The sequence below is a fragment of the Podarcis pityusensis genome (assembly GCF_964106645.2).
Source record: "Podarcis pityusensis genome assembly, chromosome: 4".
Lineage (NCBI taxonomy): Eukaryota > Metazoa > Chordata > Lepidosauria > Squamata > Lacertidae > Podarcis > Podarcis pityusensis.
Window position 1 is genome coordinate 200,310 of NC_138027.1, and position 26,125 is coordinate 226,434.

The 26,125-nt window shown below is 60.9% G+C and overlaps 5 protein-coding genes across 5 annotated transcripts in view; 4 read left to right on the plus strand and 1 right to left on the minus strand.

Moving 5' to 3' along the window:
- Nucleotides 1-1,583, plus strand: part of DCHS1 (dachsous cadherin-related 1) — a gene marked incomplete at its 3' end in the record, with an annotated part of 31,376 nt that extends 29,793 nt beyond the window's left edge. The window contains 1 exon segment of the mRNA XM_081003883.1: nucleotides 1,141-1,583. Within this exon segment, the coding sequence (XP_080860009.1) occupies nucleotides 1,141-1,583 (443 nt within the window).
- Nucleotides 1,584-5,112: 3,529 nt separating this feature from the next.
- TPP1 (tripeptidyl peptidase 1) lies at nucleotides 5,113-12,197 on the plus strand. The gene is made up of 13 exons (XM_081002164.1): nucleotides 5,113-5,184; nucleotides 5,293-5,388; nucleotides 5,894-6,033; nucleotides 6,845-6,995; nucleotides 7,095-7,216; nucleotides 7,505-7,683; nucleotides 7,839-8,037; nucleotides 8,406-8,594; nucleotides 9,380-9,452; nucleotides 9,895-10,015; nucleotides 10,383-10,541; nucleotides 10,649-10,786; nucleotides 10,928-12,197. The coding sequence occupies exons 1-13, from the start codon at nucleotides 5,165-5,167 to the stop codon at nucleotides 11,063-11,065; spliced, it is 1,725 nt and encodes a 574-aa protein (XP_080858290.1). The 5' UTR covers nucleotides 5,113-5,164; the 3' UTR covers nucleotides 11,066-12,197.
- A 592-nt stretch (nucleotides 12,198-12,789) lies between these two features.
- On the plus strand, nucleotides 12,790-14,263 carry TAF10 (TATA-box binding protein associated factor 10; the record flags this gene model as incomplete). The annotated part of the gene is made up of 5 exons (XM_081002455.1): nucleotides 12,790-12,937; nucleotides 13,297-13,562; nucleotides 13,659-13,723; nucleotides 13,867-13,981; nucleotides 14,094-14,263. The coding sequence occupies 5 exons, from the start codon at nucleotides 12,790-12,792 to the stop codon at nucleotides 14,181-14,183; spliced, it is 684 nt and encodes a 227-aa protein (XP_080858581.1). The 3' UTR covers nucleotides 14,184-14,263.
- Nucleotides 14,264-16,452: 2,189 nt separating this feature from the next.
- ILK (integrin linked kinase) lies at nucleotides 16,453-22,214 on the minus strand. The gene is made up of 13 exons (XM_081002226.1): nucleotides 22,068-22,214; nucleotides 21,537-21,633; nucleotides 20,325-20,490; nucleotides 20,004-20,099; nucleotides 19,653-19,749; nucleotides 19,060-19,143; nucleotides 18,851-18,936; nucleotides 18,660-18,769; nucleotides 18,432-18,559; nucleotides 17,904-18,025; nucleotides 17,716-17,815; nucleotides 17,098-17,228; nucleotides 16,453-16,982 (listed from the first exon to the last, which is right to left on the minus strand). Exons 2-13 carry the CDS (start codon nucleotides 21,623-21,625, stop codon nucleotides 16,833-16,835), a joined length of 1,359 nt encoding a protein of 452 aa, XP_080858352.1. The 5' UTR covers nucleotides 21,626-21,633; nucleotides 22,068-22,214; the 3' UTR covers nucleotides 16,453-16,832.
- A 202-nt stretch (nucleotides 22,215-22,416) lies between these two features.
- Nucleotides 22,417-26,039, plus strand: RRP8 (ribosomal RNA processing 8). Its single transcript, XM_081002249.1, has 6 exons — nucleotides 22,417-22,912; nucleotides 23,335-23,815; nucleotides 23,962-24,091; nucleotides 24,366-24,472; nucleotides 25,646-25,742; nucleotides 25,848-26,039. Exons 1-6 carry the CDS (start codon nucleotides 22,576-22,578, stop codon nucleotides 25,971-25,973), a joined length of 1,278 nt encoding a protein of 425 aa, XP_080858375.1. The 5' UTR covers nucleotides 22,417-22,575; the 3' UTR covers nucleotides 25,974-26,039.
- The last annotated feature ends 86 nt before the right edge of the window (nucleotides 26,040-26,125 follow it).

The following is a 26,125-nucleotide window of genomic DNA, read 5'->3' on the forward strand; positions in this document are numbered from 1 at the left end:
GCTTCCTTTTTTCAGTGAGGGGAGTGAATGGCACTACAGTAGCAATAATTAAACACCCCTGTCTGTCCACCCCCATCCCGCCTACAGGCACATACATGAGAATAAGGGCAAGCAGAGGGAGCGGCCATCTCCTGAACCCATCCAGCTCTGGCTGATAGCAGCTGTCTAGGCAGGGGAACTTCCCAGGCCTCTCTGGAGAGGCGGCCAAGTTTTGTACCCAGGATCTTCTGCATGCCAAGCAGCTGCTCCCCCCTTCCCTGCCAGTGCTGCCAAGAGGGATCGTGTCTGGCCAAATGCCCTGCAGATAGAAAGCTAGCATGTCAGGAGGGGAAGATTCAGCTGCCAGGCTGGTCAACTGGCTCCAGCATGACAAGGAGCTTGAGGGGCCACAGGGGCTTGAAAGCTGCAGATGGGAAGAGTTGATGGGTGCTTTCGGCAGGATGCTGAAGAAGCCCAGGAAGCATGGCAGAGAGACCCCATCAGGGGCAGGGGCAGTTTGCTCCTTGCCCACAGGCTTCCCAGAAGGCTCCTGCGCAGGGGGGTGGGCCTGGGGTGGCTGAGGGCACTTTCTCTCCAGGCCGGGAAAAGCTCTACCAGCAGAACTGCTGCCTGCATGCACAAGACCATGGGCCCAGGCCTTTCTGAGGGACAAGCAGGCGAGGGGTGGTGCCCTCCTTCCCCCTCCCACGCCCATTTCACCCCACCCAGGCCTGTCCCTCTCTGGCATCCTCTCTGCCCTGACTGCAGCCCAGCCTGGCAGACTCTGTTTTATTTATTGTAATCTGTTTCCTATTTCCAGCATTTTGTATCTTTTTTGTATTGCTGAGCATCCGCAGCATGATAAGTCCCGGGTGCCCCGCCCGCCCCCTCCCTGGCCCTCCTTTTGAGCAGGGACCAGATCCAAGTGCCAATTTTTTGAAGTAATGCCTTAATAAACCACACCGTGTTTGTAAGGACTCGTCTTCTTGGGGGGGGCTGAGGGGATGAGACGGGGCCCCAAACCCCCAAGGCAACCGCTTTGGGGTGGCGGGAGGCACCCTTTTGTGGGTGGCAGCTTAATGGACCAGAAAACCCTCGGATGAGCTTTCGGGTCCAGGATCAGGCCACGGGCTCATCTCGTCGGGCAGCCTGTCCTCACAGCGGCCGACCAGAGGCCCCCAAGAGAAGCCGGCAAGCAGGATCCGAGCCAAGAGCCTTCGCCCCTCCTGTGCTTCCAGCCACGGGCCGGCAGAAGCGGGGCTGCCTCTAGCTGCAGAGTCAAGCACAGTCGTGGCGGCTCGGAGCCCCCGACCGCCCCCGACGGGGTTTCCGTGGCGAGAGCAGCCGCTCTTCCTCCTGGACGGCTGTTCCCTCCAGCACCCCTCTCTCCCCCCAAGCGCAGTTTGCTCGGGCTGCCCCACTCGACGCCCAGCCCTGCGGCGGCGAGGAAAGCCCCGGCCGGCGCAGCGGGCGAAGGGGGTCGGCGTCGGGGCTCGGACGGGGGCTTTCCCGACCCGCGCCACCATCGGTCGCGCCTGGTCCCGGCTCCCGCCCCGTCGCGCGCTCGGCTTTCGAGGGCGCCGGGCTTCATCCGCTTAGCCTAAGCCCCGAAGCAGATGCGCCTAATCAGGCGGCTCAGCTCCCCGCGGCGGCCAATTGGCAGGATTAGCCAGAGCGGCCCGAAGACGTGAACTCCGGCTGAACCCGGACGCTTGAGCTGCGAGTCTTGCCTGACGGGGTGGACTAGATGACCCTGGGGAATCCCTTCCAACTCGGCAGCTCCACGCCCCTCTGGAGCCCCCCAGCCCTGTCGAGCCCTCCAGGAGGCGAGGGGGAGCCCCGCGGGGCAGGCGCGCCAGCTGGGAAGGGGCTGGGGGCGGAGGCTCCCCTCCGCGTTTGCCCCGGACACGAGCCTTTGTCGGCAGTTCGGGGACGAGGGCGCCCGAGAGAGCGGAGGAACCGGGTTGCTCCCACTAAACATTCTGACAGTCAGAGCTTCCCGCGAGAGGAAGGTTGAAGTTCTTAAAGAGAGGCTGGATGGCCGTCTGAGGTCCAGCCCCACTGTTGCTGCAAGTGCTCCGTGGGGCCCAGACCTGTGGGCCGCTGCCTGGAGCCTGGAAGTGTGTGAGCACGTTTATCCAGAGCACCGCGGAAGCTGTGTTGATCTCTCTTGCCAAGAGTTAACTATCAGGTGTGTGTCATCTTTATCTGCATCTCTCTTCTGCCGTACATTTGCTAAAACCCAAGTCTGCCCACGGCTGAAGACATTTGGGCGGATCCCTGCGCTGCTCGCCCTTCCTGTCGTCCCTGCTCTCACTTGTGTGGGCAAAAGACCAGTCGAACAAGAGCAGAAGGAGGAGAGCCTCCTGGGTCAAGCGAGGGACTGATTTCAAGTCAACTGGCCTAGTTTGCTACGTTCTTCTTTGTTGTGTAAGTTGGGACAGTGTGTTGCCTCGGAAACAAAGAGCTAGGGGTAGGGAAAAGGGACCACGTCTTTCGTCTTTCCTTCCTCAGTATCCACTGGGAAATGATGTCATCAAGCTGCTTGCAAAGAAGCTGCAGCATTTAGACTGAGTTGAGAATGGGACACATGGAAGGCTGCACTTCTCTCTGCAAGACTCCTCCCGGGCTCACCCTGGAAGCGCCGCAGGGAAATCTCCTGGGCCCTTCCCCTCATGCTCAGCCTGTGTGTTGGGCCCTGTGGCCTCTGGGGGCCACAGCCTCCCCGTCTCCAAATGGAGAAGGAAGAGCCTTGCTTCTGTGCTCACATCCTGCCTCCAGGCTTCCCCTGGCGTGAGAAGAGGATGCTTGACGGGACAGGCTGGTCCTCTGATCCTGCAGCCAGGCTCCTTTTGTGTTTCATCAAGGTCAAAAGCCTCCAAGGACTTCCTTCGGAAGGAAGCAGCCGGGATGCATGATGTGTCCTTGGAGGAGTGGTTCTTATTTCACCATTGGGTCACAGCTTGCGGCAATTTAATAAGCAACCTTAAAAGCACTTCAAAACAGATTTACAGAAGATTGGGAGAAGTTTATTCAATATTTGCAAAAACTAAGTGATAACCAGAGTACGTTTTAAGCTTTAAGGAAGCTCTGTGATGTGAAAACCTAATAATAAGTATAAACAATGAATTGAAGCTACCAGAATAAATAATAATAAGTAGGATTGTGTTAAAAGTTATAAAATGAAGGAAGTTCAGACAAATTGAGGGAAGTCAAAAAAATGGAATTAAGAGGTAATTAAGAAGTTTGAATGTACAACTATGTTTCCTTTTTTTGTATTTGTAAACCAATAAAAATATAATTTTTTAAAAAAAAGAACTAAAAAAAAAGCACTTCAAAACAAATTAGTCACAGGAAGAAGGTGGGTCCTGATGACACGCACCTTGGGCGTCAGAGGCCGGGGGAAGGTGTGCCTCTTTTGCATGTGACGGAAACTCCAAACCATGCAGGTGCACCTGGGGGGGGGGGGCAGCCCCTGCTTCTCAGAGAGCTGCAATGTGTCTAGCAGTAGCCTGTGACCAAGCAGGGTGTTTTGAGGTGTGGGGTGCAGGTGAGTCCTGCTTTTGGCCGGATAAGCTTGCCGCCCTTGCAGCCCAGGGCTGTCTGACTGACAGAAGACCTCTGACATCTTGAGCAGAGATCAGTCCCTTTCCTGGCCCTCCGTCTTGAATGCAAGGAGCCCACGCATTATAGGAGCCCTGGACAGTGGTTAAGTCCAGTCCAATTCAACTAAGGGGTGTGGCGCTTTCCGGGTCATGTGGCCAGCATGACTGAACCACTACTGGAGCATGGAGGACCATGACGAGGGCCAGAGCACCACCACTGACCTTCCCGGCGCAGCAGTTCCTATTTATCTGCTCTCACTGGTCTGCTTTCGAACTGCTAGGTTGGCAGAAGCTGGGACAGAGCAACAGGAATGCACTCTGTTGCGCGGATTTGAACCGCCGACCTTCTGATCAGCAAGCCCAAGAGGCTCAGTAGTTTAGACCACAGGGCCACCCGTGTCCCACAACGCTATGTTCTAACACGACTTCTAAGTCCAGTGTTGGGGTGCCCCTGAACACCAGTTGCTGGGAACAGCACAGGTCCCCCTTGCAGGCTCCCCAGAGATGTCTGGCCGGCCATGGAGAGAACAGGGAGCTGCACCCGACGGGCCTTCGGTCTTGCTCAGCTGCCGGGCTCTTCCTGTGCAGGTCCCTCCCACCAACGCAACTTGAGAGACTGGTGTGAAGCAGGAGGGCTCCTGGGGGGAGTGGTCATCCTTTGAGGCTGTGGTTCTAACCTGGATGTGGGCTCCAGCCTTGAAACGGATGCCAGTGCCAACCCATGCCAGTCCCCCTTCCACAAAACACTCGATTTCCCCCACGGACCTGTGTTTACTCCCCAGCAGGCGATGCTTCTTACTAGATAGCTTTGGAAGGAAGAGCACCAGACCACTCTCTGCCGGGGCTGCAGATGAGGCGAGGGCTCCTCTGTCTTTCCCAAGAGATGTGGTGGGGATGCGAATGAAGGGCAGGTGCCCCTGGCAGCATTGTGACGGCTCCTGCAGGGGCACCTTTCCTCTCACCCCCTTCTGATCCCCACACACTTCTAATGCGTGCTAAAATGCTTTTCCTTTCTTAAAAGCAAAGTTAATCACGCAATATAGCCCCGGAACCGCAGCTGGGCATCTCGCGGGCCTTCGGTGTGGCCCTGGCGGGTGCCCGAATGAGCCCCTGCCCACGTCTGGTGCAGCTGTGGCGGGGAAGGTGGCGTTTCGTCGCCTTCCTCCCCATCAGGATCCCGAGGGCGAGCGTCGCCGCTTCCAGCGCAGCCCCCGGACAGAAAAGGCGCCCGAGCTCTCACCGGCGAATGCTTTAGAAAGGGCCATCAAAAGGGCTGCTGGATTTATTCCTGCCCCGATTGCCCTTCTTAACATCTCGTGCTTTCCTTTCTTTTTCATGAGCCCTGTCCTTGCGTCCCACCGGGCAAGGCTTGGGGGGCCACAGGCGCCTCCTCTCGCCCGCCCCGCCGTCGGTGCCGGCGGCCAGAGTGCAGCCTCTGAGCACGCACAGAGTGCAGCCAGCTCAAAGCGGCCCAGCGGGCGAGCCACGTGATCCGGATGGCTCCCCCGCAATCATGTGACGGGCAGCTTCTCACGTGACTCAGTTCTGGGCTCCTGCCTCGAGCGAGAGGCTGCGCTGCGATGGGGCTGCTGGACTGCCGGTACCGGGGCGCGGGGGGGGGAAGGGGGGAAGGGGGGAAGGGGGAAGCCCCCCCGGCAGACGCTTCCCGCTCCGCTGCCTGACACCCCCTCCCGTTTCTCCCGCGCAGGTGTCTCCTGCTGGCGCTGCTCCGGCTGCTCGCCTTGCTCCGCTTGGACGCCGCCGCCGCCTTCGGGTGGGCTCCGGAGCCGGACCAGCTTTTCCAGTAAGCGGCCTCAGCGGGGCCGGGCCCGGGGCGGAGGGCGCCGTCGGGGCAGCAGGACGGGCGCTTGGGCCCCTCGGGGCTCGCTCGCCGCCCGTCTCCCGCGAAGGAGGCGTCTCCCAGCCGGGGCTCGACCGAGGGAGGCCGACCGCGGAGATGGGCAGCCGCGGACCCCAAGCGCCCGTCGGGCTGGAGGAGGTTGGGGTCCGGCTGGCAGGAAGGACCCGCCCCCAGATGGGTGGGCTATCAATAATAATGTTGTTATTATTAGGGGGTGGGTCTGGTTGGGGGACGGAAGCCCCCTTTGGCCTTGCCAGCTGAGCTTGCCGGATCCCCATCAGTCTCCTTTTCTGTGAAATGGGCGCAGGGTGTTAATTCCTGGTTCCCCTGGGGGAAAAGCTGGATTTGGCTGGCGCTGCCAGACTTGGGCACTGCTCTTGCCTCCGCTGCCCACACGCCGCACTCTGCCAGCTTGTTTCCACCTGTGACAGCCGTGTCTCTTTCCCAGGATCCCGGAGGGATGGAGCTGTCTGGGTCGAGTGGCTGCCTCGGAGGCGCTGAGCCTGACCTTCGCTCTCCGGCAGCAGAATGTGGGGCGCCTGGAGGAGCTGGTGCAACGAGTCTCCTCTCCAGACTCTCCAGAGTATGGTAATGCCCCCCTTCTCTCTCTGCCCCCTGCTTCTGCCCCTCCTGCTGGGGCTTCCATGCTCTCTCAGTACAGCCAAGAGAGCCGGCCTCCTTGTGGCTCAGGGCCATGTTTCATATGTCCTTGGAGGACTGCGCAGGGTTCTCCTTACAACGTCTTCTAAGGTAGGGACATCCTGTTCCTGGGCTCCCTTGCAGCACTTTGGAGGCCGAGGCTGGCAGCCCCTCGCAGTGCAGCCCTCGCAGTGCCTCCCAGGCAGTGAGTCCTACTGAGCGCAGCGGGACATGGTCCTGTGTGCAAGGATTGCAGCCGCAAGGAGTTTGTGGCCCTGGGGACTTCCTGCTCAGCTTCTCTTGCACAATCTTTGGCGCTCTGGTGGCTCCCTGGGAGGAGCAGCTCGTAGGGTTTGTGGGAGGAAGGCAGGCAGGCAGATTTCCTCTTCCCAACTCCAAGGCCGTCTTCTTTACCCCACAGGACCATCTTGGGGTTTTCCTGTGCCCTCTTTTTCCTGAGAGGGGGGAGTTGGCTAGCCTAGGAGTCCCTAGCAGAGCTCTCAGCCCCATTCCTAGGCTTCTGCTCCCAGGGCTCTCAGGGGAAGCCTGTCAGTCAAGGGGGACCAGAAGTGGCATCTTCAACAGGAGGTGGGCAGACCGAGCAGGCGCTGGCAACCAGCAGTGGAAGACTGTGCCCTTGCTTGGCTGCCCAGCTCCCCTGACAGTCGGGGGAGGTGGAGGGAGACCCCTGTGACCCTCTGAGGTAGGTGGGCCACCAGAAGTCTCCTTCCCTCCCTCCACGCTGCCCTTTGTCTCGCAGGCCGGTTCCTGTCTCTGGCGGAGGTGCAGGCCCTGGTCGCCCCCTCCCCGCAGACGCTGAATGCCGTTCGCAAGTGGCTGGAGGCTCATGGGATCTGGGACTGCACAGACGTGGGCACCAAGGACTTCTTGCAGTGCCTGGTGCCAGCCGGGTGAGTTGGGACGTGGGGGCTCTTCGGGCAAGGGGAGGGCACAGAAGGCACCCTGAGCTCCCCCCACAGCTGACCCTGATCCGAGGCTTCTCCATGCAGCACGGCAGAGCAGCTCCTCCCGGGGGCACAGTTCCAGCGCTACGTCAACGGGGAGCGAAGCGTCGTGAGGTCCCCCTTTGCCTACACCCTAGCAGAGGAGCTGGCAGAGCACCTGGATTTTGGTACGGAAGCCTTGGGGAAACGGGGAGCGGCACCATGGGATGCTCTGTCCGCTGTGTGCATGAGCCCAGACTGCCAGGGAACGTCGGGGGGGGGGGGAGTGTCTCTTCACCCTGCCAAGAAGTTGGTGGTGATGAAGGGAGGGCGGGCTTGACTGAGCAGTTCTCACCCCCCGCCCCCCGGTCAGCCTTGAGCCTTGGGCTGAGCAAAGTCTGCTTTAGGTGCCCCCTTCCTTCTGCCCCAGGATAACCGCAGCCTCTTCTTCTTCTCCTCCTCCTCCCAATTCTCAGTGGGGGGGCTTCACCGCTTCCCTGCCGAGAGGAAGGCAGTGAGTAGGGCCTGGACTGCTGGGAAAGCGCTGCTCTCCACCTTTCACCTGGGGGTGACGCCGGCTGTGATCCGCCAACGGTACAACCTGACTAACAAGGACGTGGGCAGCTCCCACAACAACAGCCAGGCCTGTGCCCAGGTAACTGGGGGGTGCCCCCCCCGGCAGCCTCTCCATTCCCTCAGTGCCCTGGGGCCAGCCGCTCCCAGCCCAGCCGCCTTCAGGGGAGCGGTACCTGGCAATGAGGTGTGCTGGGTCTGGGTGCCCCACGCCTGCCTCTTCTCCTTCCCCTCCAGTTCCTGGAGCAGTACTTCCACCAAGCGGACCTGGCAGAGTTCATGGGTCTCTTTGGGAAGAGCTTCCCTCACCATCTGCGCGTGGACCAGGTGGTCGGGCACCAGGGCTGGGGCAAGGCCGGCCTGGAAGCCAGCTTGGACGTGGAGTACATCATGAGCTCTGGGGCCAACATCTCCACCTGGGTCTTCAGCAACGGTGGTACTGACCAGCAGGCTTGGCTCCCCGTCTTCCTTAGCCCCCCAAGGGAAGGGCTCCAGCCTCTCTCTTGCCTCTCCCAGGGGAAGTGGGGTGGGGCAGGAACCCCCTGTGATGTGGCTGCCTGGCTGCTTTCTCTGCGCCACCCTCATCCTGGGACCAGTCGGGGCTGAGTGCTCTACTGGAAGATGCTGGGAGGCTGGCGGACTCTGACCCTCTCCCTGTCCCCCATTCCAGGATGAGGCAGACGTTTGGGAGGCAGGAGGGGGGTCTCGGGCTGGCTTGCCCCCATCCCACCTCTCCCTGTTTCCTGTGCAAGGTCGGCTCCCCGTGGGCCCTGCTGATATTCTTTCTTCCCTCGCCTCCCCCAGGGAGGCATGAGAGCCAGGAGCCTTTCCTGCAGTGGCTGCTTGTGCTCAGCAACATGTCTGCTCTGCCCTGGGTGCACACGGTCAGCTATGGCGACGACGAGGACAGCCTGTCCCGGGCGTACATGGAGCGGGTCAATGTGGAGTTCATGAAGGCAGCTGCGCGAGGCATGAGCATCCTCTTTGCCTCAGGTAGGTGGAGGCAGGCAGCCTGAACCCTTTGGTTCCCCTCCCTCGAAACACAAAACTGTCTCCATGTTCCTCCCGCTCTGCCACTGTGCCATCAAGGGAAGCCTGTGAGGGGCAGGGCCTTCTTGGTTGTGGCACCTGCCTTTGAAATTTGCTCCAAGAAGGGAGATGCATCTGGCTATCTCTTTGTTGGCTGGGTGAACATCTCCTCCTGTCAGAAGATCTTCTCAGTGGTGTGTCTGCCTGCCTTGTAGGAGGAAGGCAGGGGCAAGATTTATGTTGACTTGGGACATTTTATTGTCCTCTTTGGCAAGCTTGTGGTTTTAGGCTGTGATTTATATCGTGTGTTAAAGCGCTTTCAGGGTTTGTTATTTTAGTACATAGTATTGCTTAAACATCCCATAATGTTGTGTTGTAGGCTGCTTTGGTACATTTACCATAAAATGTATTAATCTGAAGAATTTTTACCTCACTGGTTAATTTCAAAAACAATTGCAAGGCAGTTTTCCAAATGTATAATTAAAAACATCAAACATAGAATCAATGGTATAGAATAAAACAGTAATGGCAATGAAATAGTGTAGCAGCAACATTTCAAAAAGACAATAAAATTCAGGTTGCTGTCGATAAAGCAGGTTGCCCAGGCCGCTAAAGCAGTTTCCATGGTGTGCCTGAAAGGGTAGAGCGGGGGGGGGGGGGGGGAGGTCAGCATGTTTGGGGAGGGAGTGAAAGTGGCTTGCAAGTGCCGCCACCAACTGGCCAAGTCTTTGGCTGCCCTTTCCCTGCAGGTGACTCTGGAGCAGGTTGTCGGTCAGTCCACGGAGGGAAGCACACCTTCCGGCCCAGCTTCCCAGCCTCCAGGTGAGAGGAGAGGAAGGCGCCACGAGGGGCAGGTGGGGCTGGCGAAGGGGGTCCTTGACCCAGATCCACTCACAGAGGCCTGGCCCTTCCGCATCCCCCTGAGCTTTTTGCAGACCTGCTCTTGCCTTTCGAAGCCCTTCTCTGAAACCAGGGCAGTGAGCCACTTGCGTATTTTCCAAAATGCAGGGATTCTGTAGCAGATACTAGATCTCAAACCTGCAGCCTTACTGGGTTAGGGCTGTGGCTTGGCAGGGGAGCCCTCCTTCTGCTCCCTGCCCTTGGACGGAAGCAGAATCTTCTTGGGGAGGGGGCTGCGTTCTGCCCCCCTCAGCCACACTGGGAGCTGCTGGAGGGCTGCCTGTGTCTTGCCAGTCATCCTGGGGGGCTGGGACCCCCTGGTCTGTCGGTGCCTTTGTGACGCCTTGCCTTGCTGTGCCCACAGCCCATACGTGACCACAGTGGGGGGGACGTCGTTCCAGCACCCCTTCCTGGTCAGTGCTGAGGTCACGGACTCCATCAGCGGGGGAGGCTTCAGCAATGTCTTCCCGATGCCAAAGTACCAGGTGAGTCCCATGCCACTCGCAAGGTGCCATCGTGGCTCCCTGCTGGCTCCGGCACAGTCATGTATCTGTTGACCCATCATGGCAGATTTCAGCCAGCAGCTCCTGGGCCCTTTGGGGTTTTCTATGATCCATTATGGAACTCCTTGCCACAAGCCTTCTTTAAAATTGTGAACATTTGCATAAATGGCTTTTACTGTGGTGAAGTGGTGAATTTTGAAGCGCAGGAGCTCACCCTGAAGGGCTGCCAAGCCCCCCCCCCCGAGAGTCCAGAAATGAAAGATCCTCCCAGACAGGTGGGACTTGGGATCCCTCACCCAGGACCCGTCTCAGCTCTGCCTCCTTCCTCTTCTCGTCTCTCCCTCAACAGACAACAGCTGTGAAGCGGTTCCTGAGCACGACCTCCAAGCTGCCACCTTCCAGCTACTACAACAAGACGGGCAGAGCCTACCCAGACCTGGCCGCGCTCTCCGACAACTACTGGGTGGTGTCCAACCGCATCCCCATACCCTGGGTCTCCGGGACCTCGGTGAGGCGGCTGCCTGCAGGCTCTTGAGCGTTGCCCGCCTGGTGCCCGCTCCTGGGCAGGGCCGTCTGCGGGTGCTGGGCCTCACTCCGCCTCTTCTCCCCCGACAGGCCTCGACTCCTGTGGTGGGGGGCATCATAGCTCTGATCAACGACCGGCGCCTCCAGCGAGGGCAGCCCCCCCTGGGCTTCCTCAACCCCGCCCTCTACCGGCTCCAGGAGAAGGGGAACAGCACTGCCCTCTATGACGTGAGTGTGGGAAGGGGCTGGGGCCGCATCCTGCTGAAGCAGCTTGGTCCTTGGCTTTGCCAGCGGTGCATGGGGTGTGTGCCGCATGGGGCAAAGAGCTGCTCTGCCTGACGACACGCTCTTCCCCTCTCCTCCTGCCAGGTGACCACGGGCTGCCACTACTCGTGTCTAGATGAAACTGTGCAGGGCCAAGGATTCTGTGCGGCTCCTTCCTGGGATCCCGTCACCGGCTGGGGGACGCCAAACTACCCAAAGCTCCTGTCTGCCCTGCTGGGCTAGGCGGCCACATCACACTTGCAGACATCCATGGCACTTGGCCACTCAACAGCCGGGGTGTTGAGAGGTCTTGCCTGGTGTCCAGCAGCCAAAGCCACATCTGCTCAGGGGAAGGAGTGGGTGGGTTGGGAATCTCAGGCTGCAAGATGGAGGCAGGGGGCATTTCAGAGGGCCTGCCCCCGCCTCCATTGCAGGACCAAAAAGTGTGTGTGCATTAGCCTAACAGAAAAGACAGTGGAAGCAGAAATATGCAAACATTCATCTCTGTAAATCTATAGTGGTACGTCGGGAGGAGAAGGTGCAACTAAAAGCTAACAGTCTAAATTGTGTTTTGCGTGTGAAATACCTTGACGTGGAAAGGGTTGTGGTGTTTCTCTTAGCAAATGCGAGAACTGTGCATCTACAGCAACACAGGAGAAGTCCCATTACTGGCAAATCAGGTAGGGGGAGGGGTCACAGGGTGTGCCTTTCTGCACTTAAAGGTGTGATGTACCCCCCTCCCCATACTCTCAGGATGAAGTCCTGCCTCTAGGAAACTTAACTCCATAGCCAAGTGCTCTTCACAAGCTCCAACTGGAAACTACCTCATTGGAGTGAAGATGGGGATTGCCCTCCCTGTTGGCGCTGTGTCTCCCGGACCCACTCATGGGGGGCCCACAAGATGCAATGCCAGCCGAGTCCCTCTCCTCTATGCCACAACTGCTCCCTAAGCAGAAGGCCTTGCTTGGGTCCTGGCCCCGATCCTGTCCCATCTGCAGGAACTGCTTTGCCAGCACTACTTGGGCACCATTTGCAGGTTGGGGGATTTTTGGGTGGAGGGAGCCCAGTTCAATGCCTCCATTGCCTGGGAAATCTTTGCCAGGCAGGCCCCCCCCCCCCATTCTTTCCCTCCTGCTCCAAGGTCAATGGAGGCAGCACTTCTTCCCCCATTCCTACCCCCGAATTTGCACTAGAGCATTTAATGTAGAAATACGGATATTCTTCCTCCAATAATGGATTTATATATTCAGCTTTGATAATTCTAAATACAATTACTTATGGTTGTGATTTCTTTTAAAAACAACAGATTTGTGGTGTCTCAGGTTCATGGGTGTGAATGCAAAAGCAGAGCAATAAATAAAGACTTTGGAGACTTTGGGCTGTCCTGTGGTGTATTGATTTCCGGCTTCGGTTGGGTGCGTCTCTCAAACTCAGCCTCGCCTTCCCTGACTGGCAGCAGCGGCCCGCCCAGGCCCACCTGCAGATGCTGCCGGAGAGGACTGAACCCGGAAGGGGGGTCGGGACCCCTTCCGTCCTTCTCCATGTTGCTCGAGTCCCGCCCCGTGAAAAGCAGCAGCAGCGCAGGCGCGCCCCCGGCTCAGCCCAAGGGGCCCCGTCCGCCCCCGCCGGATGCCTCGACCGAGAGCCCGCTCCTCCTCCTCCTCCTCCTCCGGGGATTGGCCCACTCCGCCCGCCGCTGCTGCCGCCGCTCTCGTGGCCGGGAGTTCCGCAGCCCAACTCGGCCGCCCGGACTGCCGCGGAGGCTCCGCCCCCGGCCCCGCCCCGGAGAGGAGAGCGGAAGTGGCGTCTGCGCGGAGGCCGTAGAAAGATCGGTCCGGAAAAGGAAGCGGCGGCCGCCGCTCAGGCCCCGCCCCTCCACTTCCGGGACCTTCTTCCCCTTCCTCCCGGCTGGGCTCGCGGCGCCTGCGCAGAAGCTGCTGGAAGCGACGCTGCTGGCCCGGGACTCCATGAGCGCCATCGGGGGAAGCGGAGGCGGCGGCGGAGGCGGCTTGGAGCCCGACCTCAGCCCGGCCGTCCCCGTCCCCCTCCCCGCCGCCGGGGGAGACAGCGCCAAGGGCAGCCCGGGGCTCGTGGCGGCCGGAGCCGGAGGGGCCGGTGAGAGAGGTGGGGGGAGGGGCAGTGAGGGGAGGGGGAGGGTTAGGGAGGGGGAGTGGGGGGAGGGGAGGGGGGCAATGGAGGGGGAGGGGAAGAGCAGTGGGGGAGGGGAAGGAGGGGGAGGGGAAGTGGGGGAGGGGAAGTGGGGGAGGGGCAATGGAGGGGGAGGGGAGGAGCAGTGGGGGAGGGGAAGGTGGGGGAGGGGAAGTGGGGGGAGGGGGAGGGGCAATGGAGGGGGAGGGGAGGAGTAGTGGGGGGAGATTGAGGGGGAGGGGGAGGTGGGGGAGGGGCAGTGGGGGGAGGGGCACCTCCCTCCCTTCGCCCAGGGTCCCTCTCTAAATCCCTTTCTCTCCCCGCAGGTGCCTCCTCCTCCTCTTCTTCCTCCTCTTCTTCCTCCTCCTCCTCTTCCTCCTCGTCCTCACTCCTGGCGCATCCCGCGGAGGCAGTGCCCTCGGTGCCCAACGGGATCTTCGCGCCGCCCGGAGCAGCCGCCAACGGGGACTCGAAGCCTGCCGTCCTTGCCGCCGCCCCGTCCTCCTCGGCCTCCGCCGCCCCGGCCTCCTCTCCCGCCTCCAGCGCCCCGCTGGTCGACTTCCTGCTGCAGCTGGAGGATTACACGCCCACGGTGAGGCCCCCTTCCCCGCCCGGCCCCCGGCAGCCTCGCCGGCCCCTGGTGGCATCATCTCCCTCTTGAACCACCCTCCTCGTGCTTCCCTTCCAGATCCCAGATGCCGTCACGGGCTACTACCTGAACCGCGCTGGCTTCGAAGCTTCCGATCCGCGCATGTAAGTGGAGCCGTGGGGGGAGAGACCAAGTCCCCAGGACAGATAGACTGCCCCTTCCTCTAGGGGCCCCGTGTGGCTCTTAGAGACCCATCCTGGGGCTCTCCCACACCTCCCCTCATCCCTCCTCTGGTCTCCCCTTCCAGCATCCGCCTGATCTCCTTGGCCGCCCAGAAGTTCATCTCCGACATTGCCAACGACGCTCTTCAGCACTGCAAGATGAAGGGCACGGCCTCTGGCAGCTCCCGAAACAAGAGCAAGGTGAGGTCCCCCAAATGTCTCCCTCGCAGGGGGCCCCTTCCGCAACTCTCCCTTCAGGTGCCCAGGCGGGATGCCCAGCTGACGCCCCTCCCTCTCCCCTCCCCCACTGCAGGACAAGAAATACACCCTCACCATGGAGGACCTTGCGCCCGCGCTCTCCGAGTACGGCATCAACGTCAAGAAGCCCCACTACTTCACTTAGCTGCCAGTCCCCCTGGATTCGCTCTGGACTGCTTCTCTTTCCTCTTGGCTGCTGTACCATTAAAGCTCTCCCTTTCTGGATCTCCCTCCCTGCCTGTCGCTCCTTCTGCATCGGAGGAGGAGGGGAGCAGCTCTGATAAAAGATGGGGTGTATTTGAAGCAAAGGTGTGCCAGAACACCGGGGGGGGGGGGCGTAAGGAAGATGTCTTTGGCTCGCCTGGGCATGACATTCCTGGGACACCCAAGGAAGTTCATCCATCATTTCCTGTGGTGCATGTGTAAGGTAAAGGCAAAGACAGTGATATTTAATAGAATCTTAGAGTTGGAAGGGACCCCAAGGGTCATCTAGTCCAACCCAGCTGCAGTGCAAGAGTCTCAAGAAAGGAGATTCCAACTAAGCATTCGAAAAAACTTTCTGACATTATTATTTATACTCTGCCCATCTGGCTGGGCTTCCCCAGCCACTCTGGGCGGCTTCCAACAAAATACTAAAATACAGTAATTCATCAAACATTAAAAACTTCCCTAAACAGGGCTGCTTTCAGATGTCTTCTAAAAGTCTGGTAGTTCATCTTCTCTTTGAGACGGCCCTTGGGATCCCTTCCAGCTCGTAAGAGTCTATGATTCCTGACAGTCTTCACTTCTCCAGGGTCAGCATACCTAACAGTTCATCTTAGTTGCCCTCTGCACATGCTCCAGTGAATGGGAATGGCCTGGGCAGGGCCTCCCTCCCCTGTCTTGTTGGCACTTGGGCAGCAATGTTCCTCGACAGCGAAGCTCGTCCAGCATTGCCTGTGATGTGCGGGGAAGCCAAGGTCAGCGAGGCTTCTGAAGGCCACTTGCAGGAAGCCACACCAGGGAGATGGGCTCTGGTGTCTGGGTGCTGCTTGCTTGTTCCCCTGTGGGGAAATCTGGCTGGCCAGCAAGAGAACAGATTGCTGGACTTGGTGGGCCTGCTTGGCCCTGATCCAGGAGCAAAACAGCTAGGAGTTGCAGGGAGGAGGTGGGTGGAAAGCTTGACTGCTCCAGGGTCAGGGGCTCAGTTGCTCCAGCTGCAGCAGCTTTTCTCTTTGGTTACTTGTGCTGTGCTGGGGAAACCAGAGGGAACTGGCCTCTTGAAGGTCAACCTCCCCCCCCCCCCCCCCCCAAGTCTGGATTTGCTGTAGTGATCTTCCAGTGCCCCACAGGTTTTGAACCATTCTATTGGAGAAGGGGGACTTTGGGGCAGGGGGATGGCAGTGGTAGGTTGGGCAGCAGGTGTGACTCCTACCTTTCTATGGTAGGCGACAGTCCAGGCCCTCCAAAACTCAGAGGTTTCGGCTCACACACAAAGTCCCTCTCTGTCCAGTCAAGCACGGTCACAGTTGACAGTTTTTTCCACTAGGCAAAAACACTTCAGGAGGGCATGGAGCTGTGCGAAACAGCCCCCCCGCCCCCCCCCCCGCATGCAGCCAAGTGGCTCTGCGTGACTCAGCAGCTGCCTCAGAGCCTCCCCTGTCCTGTGACCAGTAACTCAAGCGCTGCAACATGGTGATGGGCGTTGCAGCTCGCAGAGGGTGGCCTCAGTTGATGCCGAGGAGAACACTCCCCGGCCGCACCCATTGCATCTGTTCTGCTTTCTTTCTCCCATTCCAATGGGTCGTTGGGTTTTCTGCTTCCGTCTCTCCACCGAGAAGGTGTGTGGAGGCGATTACTTGTGGAGCAGGGAAACTTACTCTGCAAGGAAAACCACAAGCATGCTGCTGGCTCCGGCAAGAGGCCTATCTCACCCACCACAGCTGGGGAGCCCAGAGGCTCGTTGCCTCTGGTGCTGGAGCAGCTGCAGAGCTGCTAGGAGCAGCGGCCTGATCCTGCTCAAAGCACCCACATGTGTTGGGCATGAGACCAGGAGAAAGGCTGCTGCCCGCTGAGCCTTTCGGCTGCCACTGCCTGTCCTTTTCCCAGCTCTGCACTTTCCTTTCTGGGCTGCGTCTGAAAGAGGGTTGTGGCCCATATTTGCCATGGCATCAGGAGACTGAAAAGAGGCTGGTTTCAGTCGAGGGCAACAGAAGACCAGCCAGAGCGTGGCACCTGATGGGAGTTGAACCCAAAGACAGCCACCTCCCCACAGTAGATTGTCGTATGTTGGAAATGGACCAGGCTCCCGGGTGAGAGGGCAGCAATGCCAGGAGGGGCTGGAGCAACCGTCCTCTTCGGCCGAGGCCCACCAGGGAAGCTGGGGCAGCCCGCTGTGTCCCCCTCACCCCACAAAGGCTGCAGTGACCACGGTCTCCTTTAATAACTCTTTATTTTGAGCCCTCTGGCTTGGGCCGGGGCCTGCATAGAAAAGATAAAAACCGTGCAGCGCAGAGGCAGGCGGTGGGCTCTGAGTGCGAGGCGACCTTGCTGATGCGCGCTGAGGGGACGGGGTGCTAGGCACTGTGGAAGGCAGCGCAGCATTGCTGGGGGAGCTTAAAAGGCCAGGGCAGCTTACAGCAGGGACCCCTCCCCCAAATAGAGCTGCCCCGAAAGGGGAGAGGGGCAAGGCGGTGGCTCCTTCTGTACCGTTTTGTTTCAAGAGCAAGGAAGTGGCGCTTCCTGTCATCAGCGCCTCCCCAAGGCACTTGTGGGCAGGCTGGAGGGGGGGGCTGAAGAGCACGTCCCCCTCCCCTCACTTCTCCTGCATCTTCTCAAGGATGGGGACGATCATGTCAAATTTGGGGCGCTTGGCTGGGTCCTCGTTCATGCAGATCTTCATCAGCTTGCAAATGTGGGGGGAGATGCCTGGGGGGATGGTGGGTCGCAGCCCCTCCAGGGCAACCTGGGAGAAGGAGGAGGAGGAGGAAGAAGAAGAACCTCAGATGGGGCCCCCAGGGTCGCCAAGTCCAACCCTGCCAAGGTGGGGGGGGGGTCCTGCCCTCCTGCCCCTTCCTCACCTTCATGCCAATCTCCATGTTGGAGAGGTCAGCAAAGGGCACTTCCCGCGTCACCAGCTCCCACAGCAGCACGGCAAAGCTCCACATGTCGGCCGAGCGGCGGTTGATCTCCTCTGCCTTCTTCTGGAGAGCTGCGGGAGCAAAGAGGGGCTGCAGAAAAGCAGTGGCTGGAAGGGGGACCCCTCCCCAGCAGGGCAGCTGCTCTGCCTGCACTCGGCCCCCCAAGCAAGCCCAGGGGGGCTTGGGGGTCAGAGGAGGGCAGTGTGGCAAAGTGGTCAGAGGCACTCGCGGGAATGGACCCCCCCCCCCCCAGGGAGTGCTTTTCAGTTTGAGGCATTCTTCTGCATTAAGCAATAAAGAAATATAATGAAACTAAGAATAAGAGCCAGAAAAGAAAGATGACAAGTTCGGGGGGGGGGGGGGGAGATCTGTGGAACAGCTCTTAGTGCAGTGACTGCTCTGCCCACCACAGTCGCAAGAGGGGAGACTGGCTCTGGCGCTTGGATCCTGCTTGCGGGCTCCCCTGAGGGGCATCTGGTCGGCCAGGTGGCGCAACCCCCTTGGCCCGATCCAGCAGGCTCGTCTTTGGATCTCAGCGGAGGGCAGGGCGCCACTCACCTTCCGGCGCCACCCAGGCGGGCGCATACATCCTGCCAGGGCACTGGAAGGAGAACTTGACGTCTGCCATGCTGATCCGGGCCGTCATGTCCTCATCGATCTGTGGGGGGAGGGAGGACACAACGGGGAGCTCAGCCTCCTGGAGACCCCACCCGCCCACTGAACCCCAGAAAGGGCCCCCCACGCACCATGATGCTGCGGCTGTTGAGATAGTGGCGCGGGATGAGGGGCTCCAGGGTGTGCAGGAAGGCCATCCCCCGGGCCACGTCCAGAGCAAACTTCACGGCCTGCGTCTGGTCCACCACAAAGTCTGCAGGGGGAGAGAGAGCAGGGGGGGCAGATATGGGGGGGGGGAGCCTGCGTCTGCCGGGGTCAGTGCTTGCTCGCTCCTGAGTGCTGTCCGGAAGGGTGGGAAGGGCTTCCAAGGGCTGCCTGTGATTCAGGCTGCCCAAGCCAGGGGGCCACAGTGCAAGAATGGCAGGCCCCCCAACCCCTTCTGGCTCTGGCCATCAACACACTTTAGGCCTGGAAAGACGTAACGGCAGCCAGAAAGCGCTCTGTTCCCTCCCAAGCGCTACAGAGAGAGCAAATGATTCCTGCGTTGCCCGGGGGTGGGCTAGATCCCTGGGATCCCTTCCCACATCCCCAGCAAGGCCCCTGGGTGCCCCCTTGGAGGCAGGGGGGAAGGGAAGCGAGGTAGGGGAAGGGAGACTCACTGGTGCCTTCGTGGAGCACGTTGTAGAGGGAGCCGTAGGGCATCCAGTGGGTGAGGGTGATGGGGTGTGGAGCAGGAGGAGACTGGCAGGCGCCCAGGACCGGCAGCACGTTGGGGTGGGAGAAGATCCTGCGAGGGGAAAGGAGGCGAGTGGAGGAAGCAGCCCAGCCACCCACCTCCTGCGCTCACGTGGGCAGGCAGGGGCTGCCCCACAGGACCCCCCACCCACCTGAGCTTGGGGTACTCCTCATTGAAGTCGCGGCTCTTGCGGGTCGTCCAGTCTCGGGGCTTGAGCACTTTGATGACGATGCCGTTTCCCTGCCAGCGCCCTTCCCAGAGCTGTGGAGAAGGCGGAAGGTCAGAGGGGAATGGGGCGAAGGAGACGGGGGGGGGGGAGAAGGGGAAAGGAGCGGCCCCCACCTCTCCAGACTGGTTCTCGTTGAGCTTGTGTCCCAGGGTCAGCTGCCGGAAGTCGATGCCAGCCAGCTTGTTCAAAGTCCCGTTGCCTAAAAGAGGAGACCTTCAGCCAGGCGCAGCCAGCAGAAGGAACCGCCCAACCCACTGGGCAAGGAGAGTTCCCTCTGCCCCCCCCCGGCTCCCAGGTCTCCCCCTTCCTGCAGGGCTCTTACGAGGTCTCGTCCGTGTTGTGCCCTTCCAGAAAGTGTCCTTGAAGGGGATGCGCGTGAGGCTCTGGCCCAACTTCTCTGCTCGCTCTGGAGGGGGTGGAGAGAGAAAAGAGGGATGTTGTGCAGGTGGAAAGGGGGTGGAAAGAGCCCCCCCCCAGCTCCTGGAGCTGAAAAGGCAGGGCCAGGAAGCAGGAGGGGGTGCAGAGGAAGGGTGGCAGGAACCAGCAGGGGACCCCCAAGGGAAGAAGGCTCAGAGCCCTCCGGGGGTTGGGGGTGAGACTTGGGGAGTGGTCAGAGGCAGGAGACTGGGAAGAGGAGGTGTGGGAAGAGGTAACAGGGTTTAGTCAGCCGGGATCCAGAATCAGAGGCAGAAGGAGGGCGGCCAAGAGGCAGAGATCAGGCAGGCTGGAGAAGAAGCCAGGTCATGGATTGCACATAATGCACTCGGGGAGATATCTTGGCTGAACAAGTGTGTTCAAACGCTCTAAACAAATTAACAAATGTAGTCTGACCCAAAACAAAGGCGGGAAGTAGCTGAAGGCAGCCGCTGAGCAGGGAGGGGCTTAAGGAGGCAGGGTGGCAGGAGCCGCACTCACCTTTCAGGGAGTCCCGCAGGGGCGCCTTGGCCTTGTCCAGGGGTGTCTCCCCATATTTGTTGCAGATGCTGACGAGAGCCCCGCTGGCCACCAGGTCCTGAAGGACGGGGAGGGTGAGACCGTCTTCCCACAGCAGCCCTTCATGCCCAGCCCCCCTCCCCACAGGGCACCAGGTCTTCCACCAGCCCCACTCCCCACAGGTCACCGCTGCCCTCCTATTACGGGGCTTTCATTTAGGTTTAAATTGTGTGAATTGGGGTATATGAATTTGCTTGAACAGAGCGCGAATGCTGCCACTGCGGCAGGAAGAGACCCGGCAGCCCCACGTGCCTCTGCCAAAGCAGCCCTCACCTCAGCTACCTGCTCCTGGGCCCAAAAGCAGGCGTAGTGGAGGGGGGTGTTCCCGTGCTCGTTCACCGCGTTGATGTCGGCCTTGAACTGGATCAGCTGAGCAGGGCAAGAAGACAGAGGGTGGGCTGGGGAAGGAAATCCCACTCCAAAAGACCTCCACAAAGTGAAATTCATCCCCCCCCCCCAGAGGGAGATGCGCCAGACGGCCACCCTCTTCCCTCTCCCTGCAGGGGGCGCCCTAAGACCCAGAGGAGGATGTGGGGAAGCAGGGGTGGGGACCGGGAGCCTTGGGCAGCCCCCTCCCTGTGGGGTCCCCCCTACCTTCTGGACAATGTCCCGGTGGCCGTGGCTGGCAGCCAGGTGCAGCGGGGTGTCGTCCCCCCGGTTCATGACGTTGATGCGCGCCCCTCGCATGACCAGCATGTCCACCACGCTGGAGCGGCCCTCGCGGCAAGCCCAGTGCAGGGGACTGAAGCCGTGGTCATCGCTGCAGGGAGGGAGAGGGGCCCTGCTCAGTGCCCAGGGCAGGAGAGGGGCCAGCCTGGCCAGGGGGCAGAGCTCCAGGGGTCCCGGGGCACCTGGTCAGGGCTGGGAGTGCCAGAGGCAGGAGCAGCCTGGGAGAGTGGGAGCGCAGGAAACCCTCCTCCCTCCCTGAGCTCACTCTTCTGGAGCCAAGCGCAGGAGAAGAGGAAGACCAGGCCTTAAAAGGAGATCTGAGCCAGGAAGACGGGGCAGCCCCAGGCCCCAGCCGGGACAGCAGCGAGGGGGCCAAGCAGATGGGAGCATCCCAGGGGAGAAAAGCAACCACTGGCCCGGAAATCGAAGGGTCGCCTAGTCCGGCCCCTGCAAGGCAGGAATCTCAGCTAAAGCATCCTTGACAGATGGCCGGCCAACCTCAACTTTAAAACCTCCGAGGAACATCTGCCTCCCCTGTAGAACAGATCAGAAGGGGATCCTGGCTGGCATCACAGACCCCACCCACCCATCCTTCCTGCCACCCCCAAATCCCTTCAAGCCTTGGGGACCAGACTTGGGGGGGGGGGGTGGCTGTGGCTGCTTCAGAGGACTAGGAACAAGTTCAGGACCAGAGGAAAATGAAGCCACCCATTTGCCTGACCCTGGACTCCCTAGAGGGATTTGGGGGTCGTTGCACAGCCCCCAGCTTCAAGCCGCCTGCCCCCAGGGAAGGAGGCTGGCTCCTTAGGCAAGGGGCTTCTCCCACCCCCCACCCCAGGGCTCCTCCACAGCAAGACTGAAATGAGGGGGGAATCTGGGCAGCCTCCCCTCACTGCCCTCCTCCCCTCGGGCTGGGCTGGTGCTTCTGGACTCCCGCCACCTGCTCTGCCATCCAGGCTCCCCCCCCCCCCCAGCTCCGGCAACAGAATTCCTGCCGGCGTGTTTCGGAGCTGCGGTCATTTCCTGTCCTTTCCAGCCAAGGGGACGAAATGCAGGACGAAGGCGGCTTGGGGGCGCGGGGGGCGGACAGGGGGACTGGGGGGCTCCCTCCCTCCCTCCCTCCCGCTCCCCACTCACCCCTGGTTGAGGTCGTTCTCCGTGTTGTCCAGCCAGAGGCGCACGGCCACGGCGTTGCCCTCCCGGCACTGGGTGAAGATGTCGTCCATGGTCCCTCCTGCCAAAGGAGGGCGGGGAGGGTCAGCCCGCCGTCGGAGCCGCGATGAGCCCCTCGCCCCGCAACCCGGCTGGCCCCCGCTGCCGGGCGTCCCGGGCAGCTGCACCCCACCCCACCCGAGTAACGGTCCCGAGCAGTCCTGATTCAGGGCGGCTTCCCGGCGGGAAGAGGGCGATAGGCAGCCGCCCCGACATCCTGCTCGGGGGCCGAGAATCTGGGCTCTAGGTCCGGGCAGGAGCCCCCGACGCCGCCCTTCCGCAGCAGCGCCGCAGCGCCGGGCCAGCTGAGCCCCCCAGCGTCCCCCAGGAAGCCGCCCTCCCGGGCCCCGTGGGGCAAGGGCAGCGACGCACGGGCGTGGCCGGGGCTGCTGCGAGGCTGCGGCCGGGCTGCCCCACCCCGACCCCGGGCGATCCCCGTCTCGCCGCCCCCTTTACCGTGCCCGATCGCGGCGGCGGCTCCGTGTGTGGCGCGTCCCGTCGGCTCGGCTCCTCCCCGCCGCTCCCTCGGGCGGCTCCCGCCGGAGACCGCCCCCTCCCGGCCTCCGCTCCCCTCCCACGGCCCCGCCGCTCCCGCCCCGCCCGGCAGCAGAGGCTCCGCAGCAGCGGCCACGGGCGCCACCAGGCGGCGCTGCAAAGCCCGCCCAGGCCGGGCGCGGGAGTCCCGGCGCCCCGCCTCCGTCCCAGACAGGCCCCGGGCGGACTCTGCTCCCCCGGCCCGCCCAGGCGCGCCCCAGCCACGGGGGTCTCTCTCCGCCGTCGCCCTCCGAGGGCGCCCCTTCCCCCGGCGCCCCTTGCTGGGGCGGCCTCCGGGCGGCAGGGGGCGCCCGCGGGCCGCTCTGGCGGCGAGGTGGTGCTCTCGAGAGCGCAGCCCGGAGACCCGGAACTTCCGCCAGCGTGAGCGCCCGGGCTGCTGCCGCCGCTGCCGCCTCTTTCCCCCGGGACGATGTTCGAGGAGGCTCCGTGGGGCGAGGCGGCGGAGCTGGCGCTGCCGGGCCCGCGGGCCGAGGCGAGTCCCTCTGGGGGCCGCCCCCCGCCCAGCCCCGCCGCGCGCCGGCGCCTCCTGGCCACGCTGCGCCGCCTGCAGAGCTCGGCGCCGCGCCCGCCTTCCCCGGCCTCCTCCGGCCGAGGCAGCAGCGCGTCGGACTCGGAGGCCGAGCAGCCGCCCGAGAGGAAGCGCCCGAGGAAGGGGTGGCAGGCGGGGTCGCCCCCCGGAGCTCCGCCATCGCAGCAGCAGCAGCAGCGCCTCCCGGCCCGGAAGGAGGAGCCGGCGCCCCGAGCAGGTGATGCCGCTGGGCTGTGGCCCAGGGTCTCCCCGGGACGAAGGCCGAGAGAACGAAGGCCCGGGGTGCAAAGGCGGGTCAGGGGGGTTGGCCTGGGTTGGAGTTCGGGTGGCGGCAAGCGGCAAGCTGCCTTCTCGCGGGACTCTCGGCGGCTATGCTCCTTTGCTGAGGTTCTGCTTGTGGGTTTCCCATCAGGGTTGTCCACTGTAAGGCTGTGGTGTTGGACTAGGTTCTTAGAATCTTATGAAACCGTCCCTGGGGGCCTCTGCAGGTGGGGTGGGGCTGGTCCCTCTGCCTGGAACCCCGGTGGGCTGTTGCCACCAGCAGTCAGTGCACAGAGCCCTGGACTGGAGCGATCATCTGGGCGGGGGGGGGGGGCGATGGAGCCCAGGGCTAAGCACCTCTGTCCTTGCCCTGTCCAGACAAAGCAGCTGGAGGCGGAGACCCTGAGCCCAGCAGCAAGCAGAGGAGCGCTGGGGCAAAGGCAGCTGGGGCAAAGGACCCAGAGGAGGAGCCAAGGCAGCGGCTGACCAGGAGACAGTGGAAGAACCGCCAGAAGAACAAGCGTCGCCAGAACAGGTTCAAGGCAGGGCTGGGCCGCGAGGAGCCCCCTGCAGTCCCTGCAGCAGCAGAGGAGCCCCCCAGCAGCCAGGAAGATCCAGCAGGCCAGGAACTTCTCAGCGAAAGGGCAGCATCCCTGCGGCTGCGCATGGAGGAGCGGCTGGAGTCAGCGCGCTTCCGCTTCATCAACCAGCAGCTCTACACATCCTCCAGCCAGCAGGCGGTCCAGCTCTTCCAGGATGACCCTGAGGCCTTGGCAGTGTATCACCGGGGCTTTGCCCGGCAGGTGGCCCAGTGGCCTGAAAACCCTGTGCAGCGCTTTGTGCGCTACCTGCGTCAGAGGTAAGGATGGGGGGGGATTGGCCAGCTCCCCCCCTTCAACATGTGCTGGTTAAGCAAACATCTGCACGTGTTGCAAGGTCATAGTTAACGTATAGAAGTGTTTGACAGGATGGGTGCACGGTCTAACTTTGCCCCTCCCCTCACAGACCAGCATCACTCGTGGTGGCAGATTTCGGTTGCGGGGACTGCATGCTGGCACGCAGCGTGCGGAACAAAGTGCACTGTTTTGACCTGGTGGCTCTGGACCCCCGAGTCATGGTCTGTGACATGGCCCAGGTACGTTGGGGGGAGGGCCTCCTCACAGCACCTGCCTTCTCCAGGTTTGGGAATAGCTGTGTGATGAGCCCATGCAGGTGGGCTTTGCTTCACTGGAGGCTTTTAAGCAGAGCTTGGACAGCCACGTGTCAGGGCTGCATTGAGTGTGATTCCTACAGTGCAGGGGGTTAGACTAGAGGGCCCTTGGGTGTCCCTCCCAGCTCCATGATTCTATGACTACCTCACACACATGGTTTTCCGATTGCGCCTCCCTCTTTTTGCTCCTTCTGTGCAGGTCCCCCTGGATGATGAATCTGTTGACGTGGCTGTGTTCTGCCTGGCACTGATGGGTACTAACCTGCAGGAAATCTTAGAAGAGGCCAACCGTGTGCTACGAGTTGGGTAATTGTGGGGTCCAGGGGTCACTGGCATGGGAGGGGCTGTGGCAGTGAGGGGGACAGGTGAAATGGCTGATCAGGGCACTGCCAGCTCAGTCAAAACCTATGGCTGTCATATGGGGATGATGATATTTAATACCTATACTGCTTAATAATAATACTCTGCCCATCTGACTGGGTTTTCCAGTCAGAAATATTAAAATATTAGTAATATATTAATAGAGATATAGTTAGAATATTTTAAAGCATTGTACAGAAAACTGAAATAACAACAACTTAAACAAAAGATGTGACTAAAATAAAGGATTATGTTAATATACATTTATTAATATTCAGACAATAAATTAATGATGGTTGCAAAGAGCCTTGAGGCAGTGAATCAGCTAAATCTGCTTAGTAGCAAAATTTCAGCATAACTAACTTGAATATTGAAAAAACCACTATTCGTGTATTTTCTATTTCAGTATCAAAACAGTCTCGAAAATATGCATGAAGCCCCCCTGATCTAAAGTTTACTTGCATTCTTTAAAATCAGTCCTCGGCACCAATTGCCTTTGAAAACAAGTAGCGAGGAGGAAGAGGAGGAGGAGGAGGAGGAGGAGACTCTCTGGCCAGGAAGAGCTTTGGTGGAAGTGCAGACTTCCCAGGCCGGCCTTGGGTTCACCCACTCACACCCACCCATGGCAGCTCCAGGCAGAGCTCAGAGAAGGACCCCTGGGTCTGAATTCCTGGAGAGAGAAGGAAGGCTGTCAGTGGCTACATGTCGGCCACAGGATCAGAGGCAGCAGCTCTGGATCACTGTGAATAATAATAGTAGTAATAATAATTTTATTGCTTGTATCCCGCACATCTGGCTGGGTTTCCCCAGCCACTCTGGGTGGGTTACAGGACATGAAATACTGTAAAACAAACATTTTAAATTTCTGAAGGTGGGAAGGGGCTACTTCTGAGGCATCCTCTGAGATTTCCTGACGTGAAATGCAGTAATAAAATAAGCAAGCATTCCTTGGACTGCTTAGGGGGAAAGGATTACATGATTGGTAACCATTCAGAGCTCCAGCAAAAACAATGACCTATAGCATTTGGGGCCCCTCTCTTTGGGGGGCCAGGCCAAGCCGTCTCCCAGCCCTCCCGGGTCCTGCAGGTGCTGATCTCCGCCCTCCGTCTCTCCTCGCAGGGGGACCCTCCTGGTGGCCGAGGTGGCCAGCCGCTTCCCGGACGTGCGGGCCTTCGTGGCGGCGCTGGCCCGGCTCGGCTTCCGCCTCCTCCGCAAGGTAGGTCTCCTCCCCCTCCCTCCTTCCTCCCTCCCGGGGGCCGCGCGAGGCCCCCTTCCGGCCCGCGCGCGCCTCCGCATGGCCTTCCCTCTCCTCTCCTTGCAGGACGTGACGGGCAGCCACTTCTTCACCTTCGAGCTGCGCAAGGCGGAAGCGGCGAAGCGGAAGGGGCGGGGCGAAGGGGCTCTTCCGGGCCTGGCGCTCCGCCCCTGCCTCTACAAGCGGCGGTGACGCCACGGGGGGCGGGGCTTCGTCTGGGCCGCCGCCTCGCTCTGAATAAAGCGCTTTTCTCTCGAAGCGGAAGTGTCTCGTCTCGCAATGCCTGCTGGGGGCTGTAGTTGAGGGAGGGGCGGCGGCGGTGCGTGGCCGGCGCAAGCGCAGTC

Coding starts and splice junctions, on each gene's coding strand:
- TPP1 (XM_081002164.1), top strand. CDS start 5,165: ATGGGGCTGCTGGACTGCCG. Junction 5,185..5,292: donor ATGGGGCTGCTGGACTGCCG/GTACCGGGGCGC, acceptor TCTCCCGCGCAG/GTGTCTCCTGCTGGCGCTGC. Junction 9,453..9,894: donor CCCAGCTTCCCAGCCTCCAG/GTGAGAGGAGAG, acceptor CTGTGCCCACAG/CCCATACGTGACCACAGTGG.
- ILK (XM_081002226.1), bottom strand. CDS start 21,625: ATGGACGACATCTTCACCCAGTGCCGGGAGGGCAACGCCGTGGCCGTG. Junction 19,750..20,003: donor CCCAGGAGCAGGTAGCTGAG/GTGAGGGCTGCT, acceptor CCCGTCCTTCAG/GACCTGGTGGCCAGCGGGGC. Junction 16,983..17,097: donor ACATGGAGATTGGCATGAAG/GTGAGGAAGGGG, acceptor TCCTTCTCCCAG/GTTGCCCTGGAGGGGCTGCG.
- RRP8 (XM_081002249.1), top strand. CDS start 22,576: ATGTTCGAGGAGGCTCCGTGGGGCGAGGCGGCGGAGCTGGCGCTGCCG. Junction 23,816..23,961: donor GTGCGCTACCTGCGTCAGAG/GTAAGGATGGGG, acceptor CTCCCCTCACAG/ACCAGCATCACTCGTGGTGG. Junction 25,743..25,847: donor GCTTCCGCCTCCTCCGCAAG/GTAGGTCTCCTC, acceptor CTCTCCTTGCAG/GACGTGACGGGCAGCCACTT.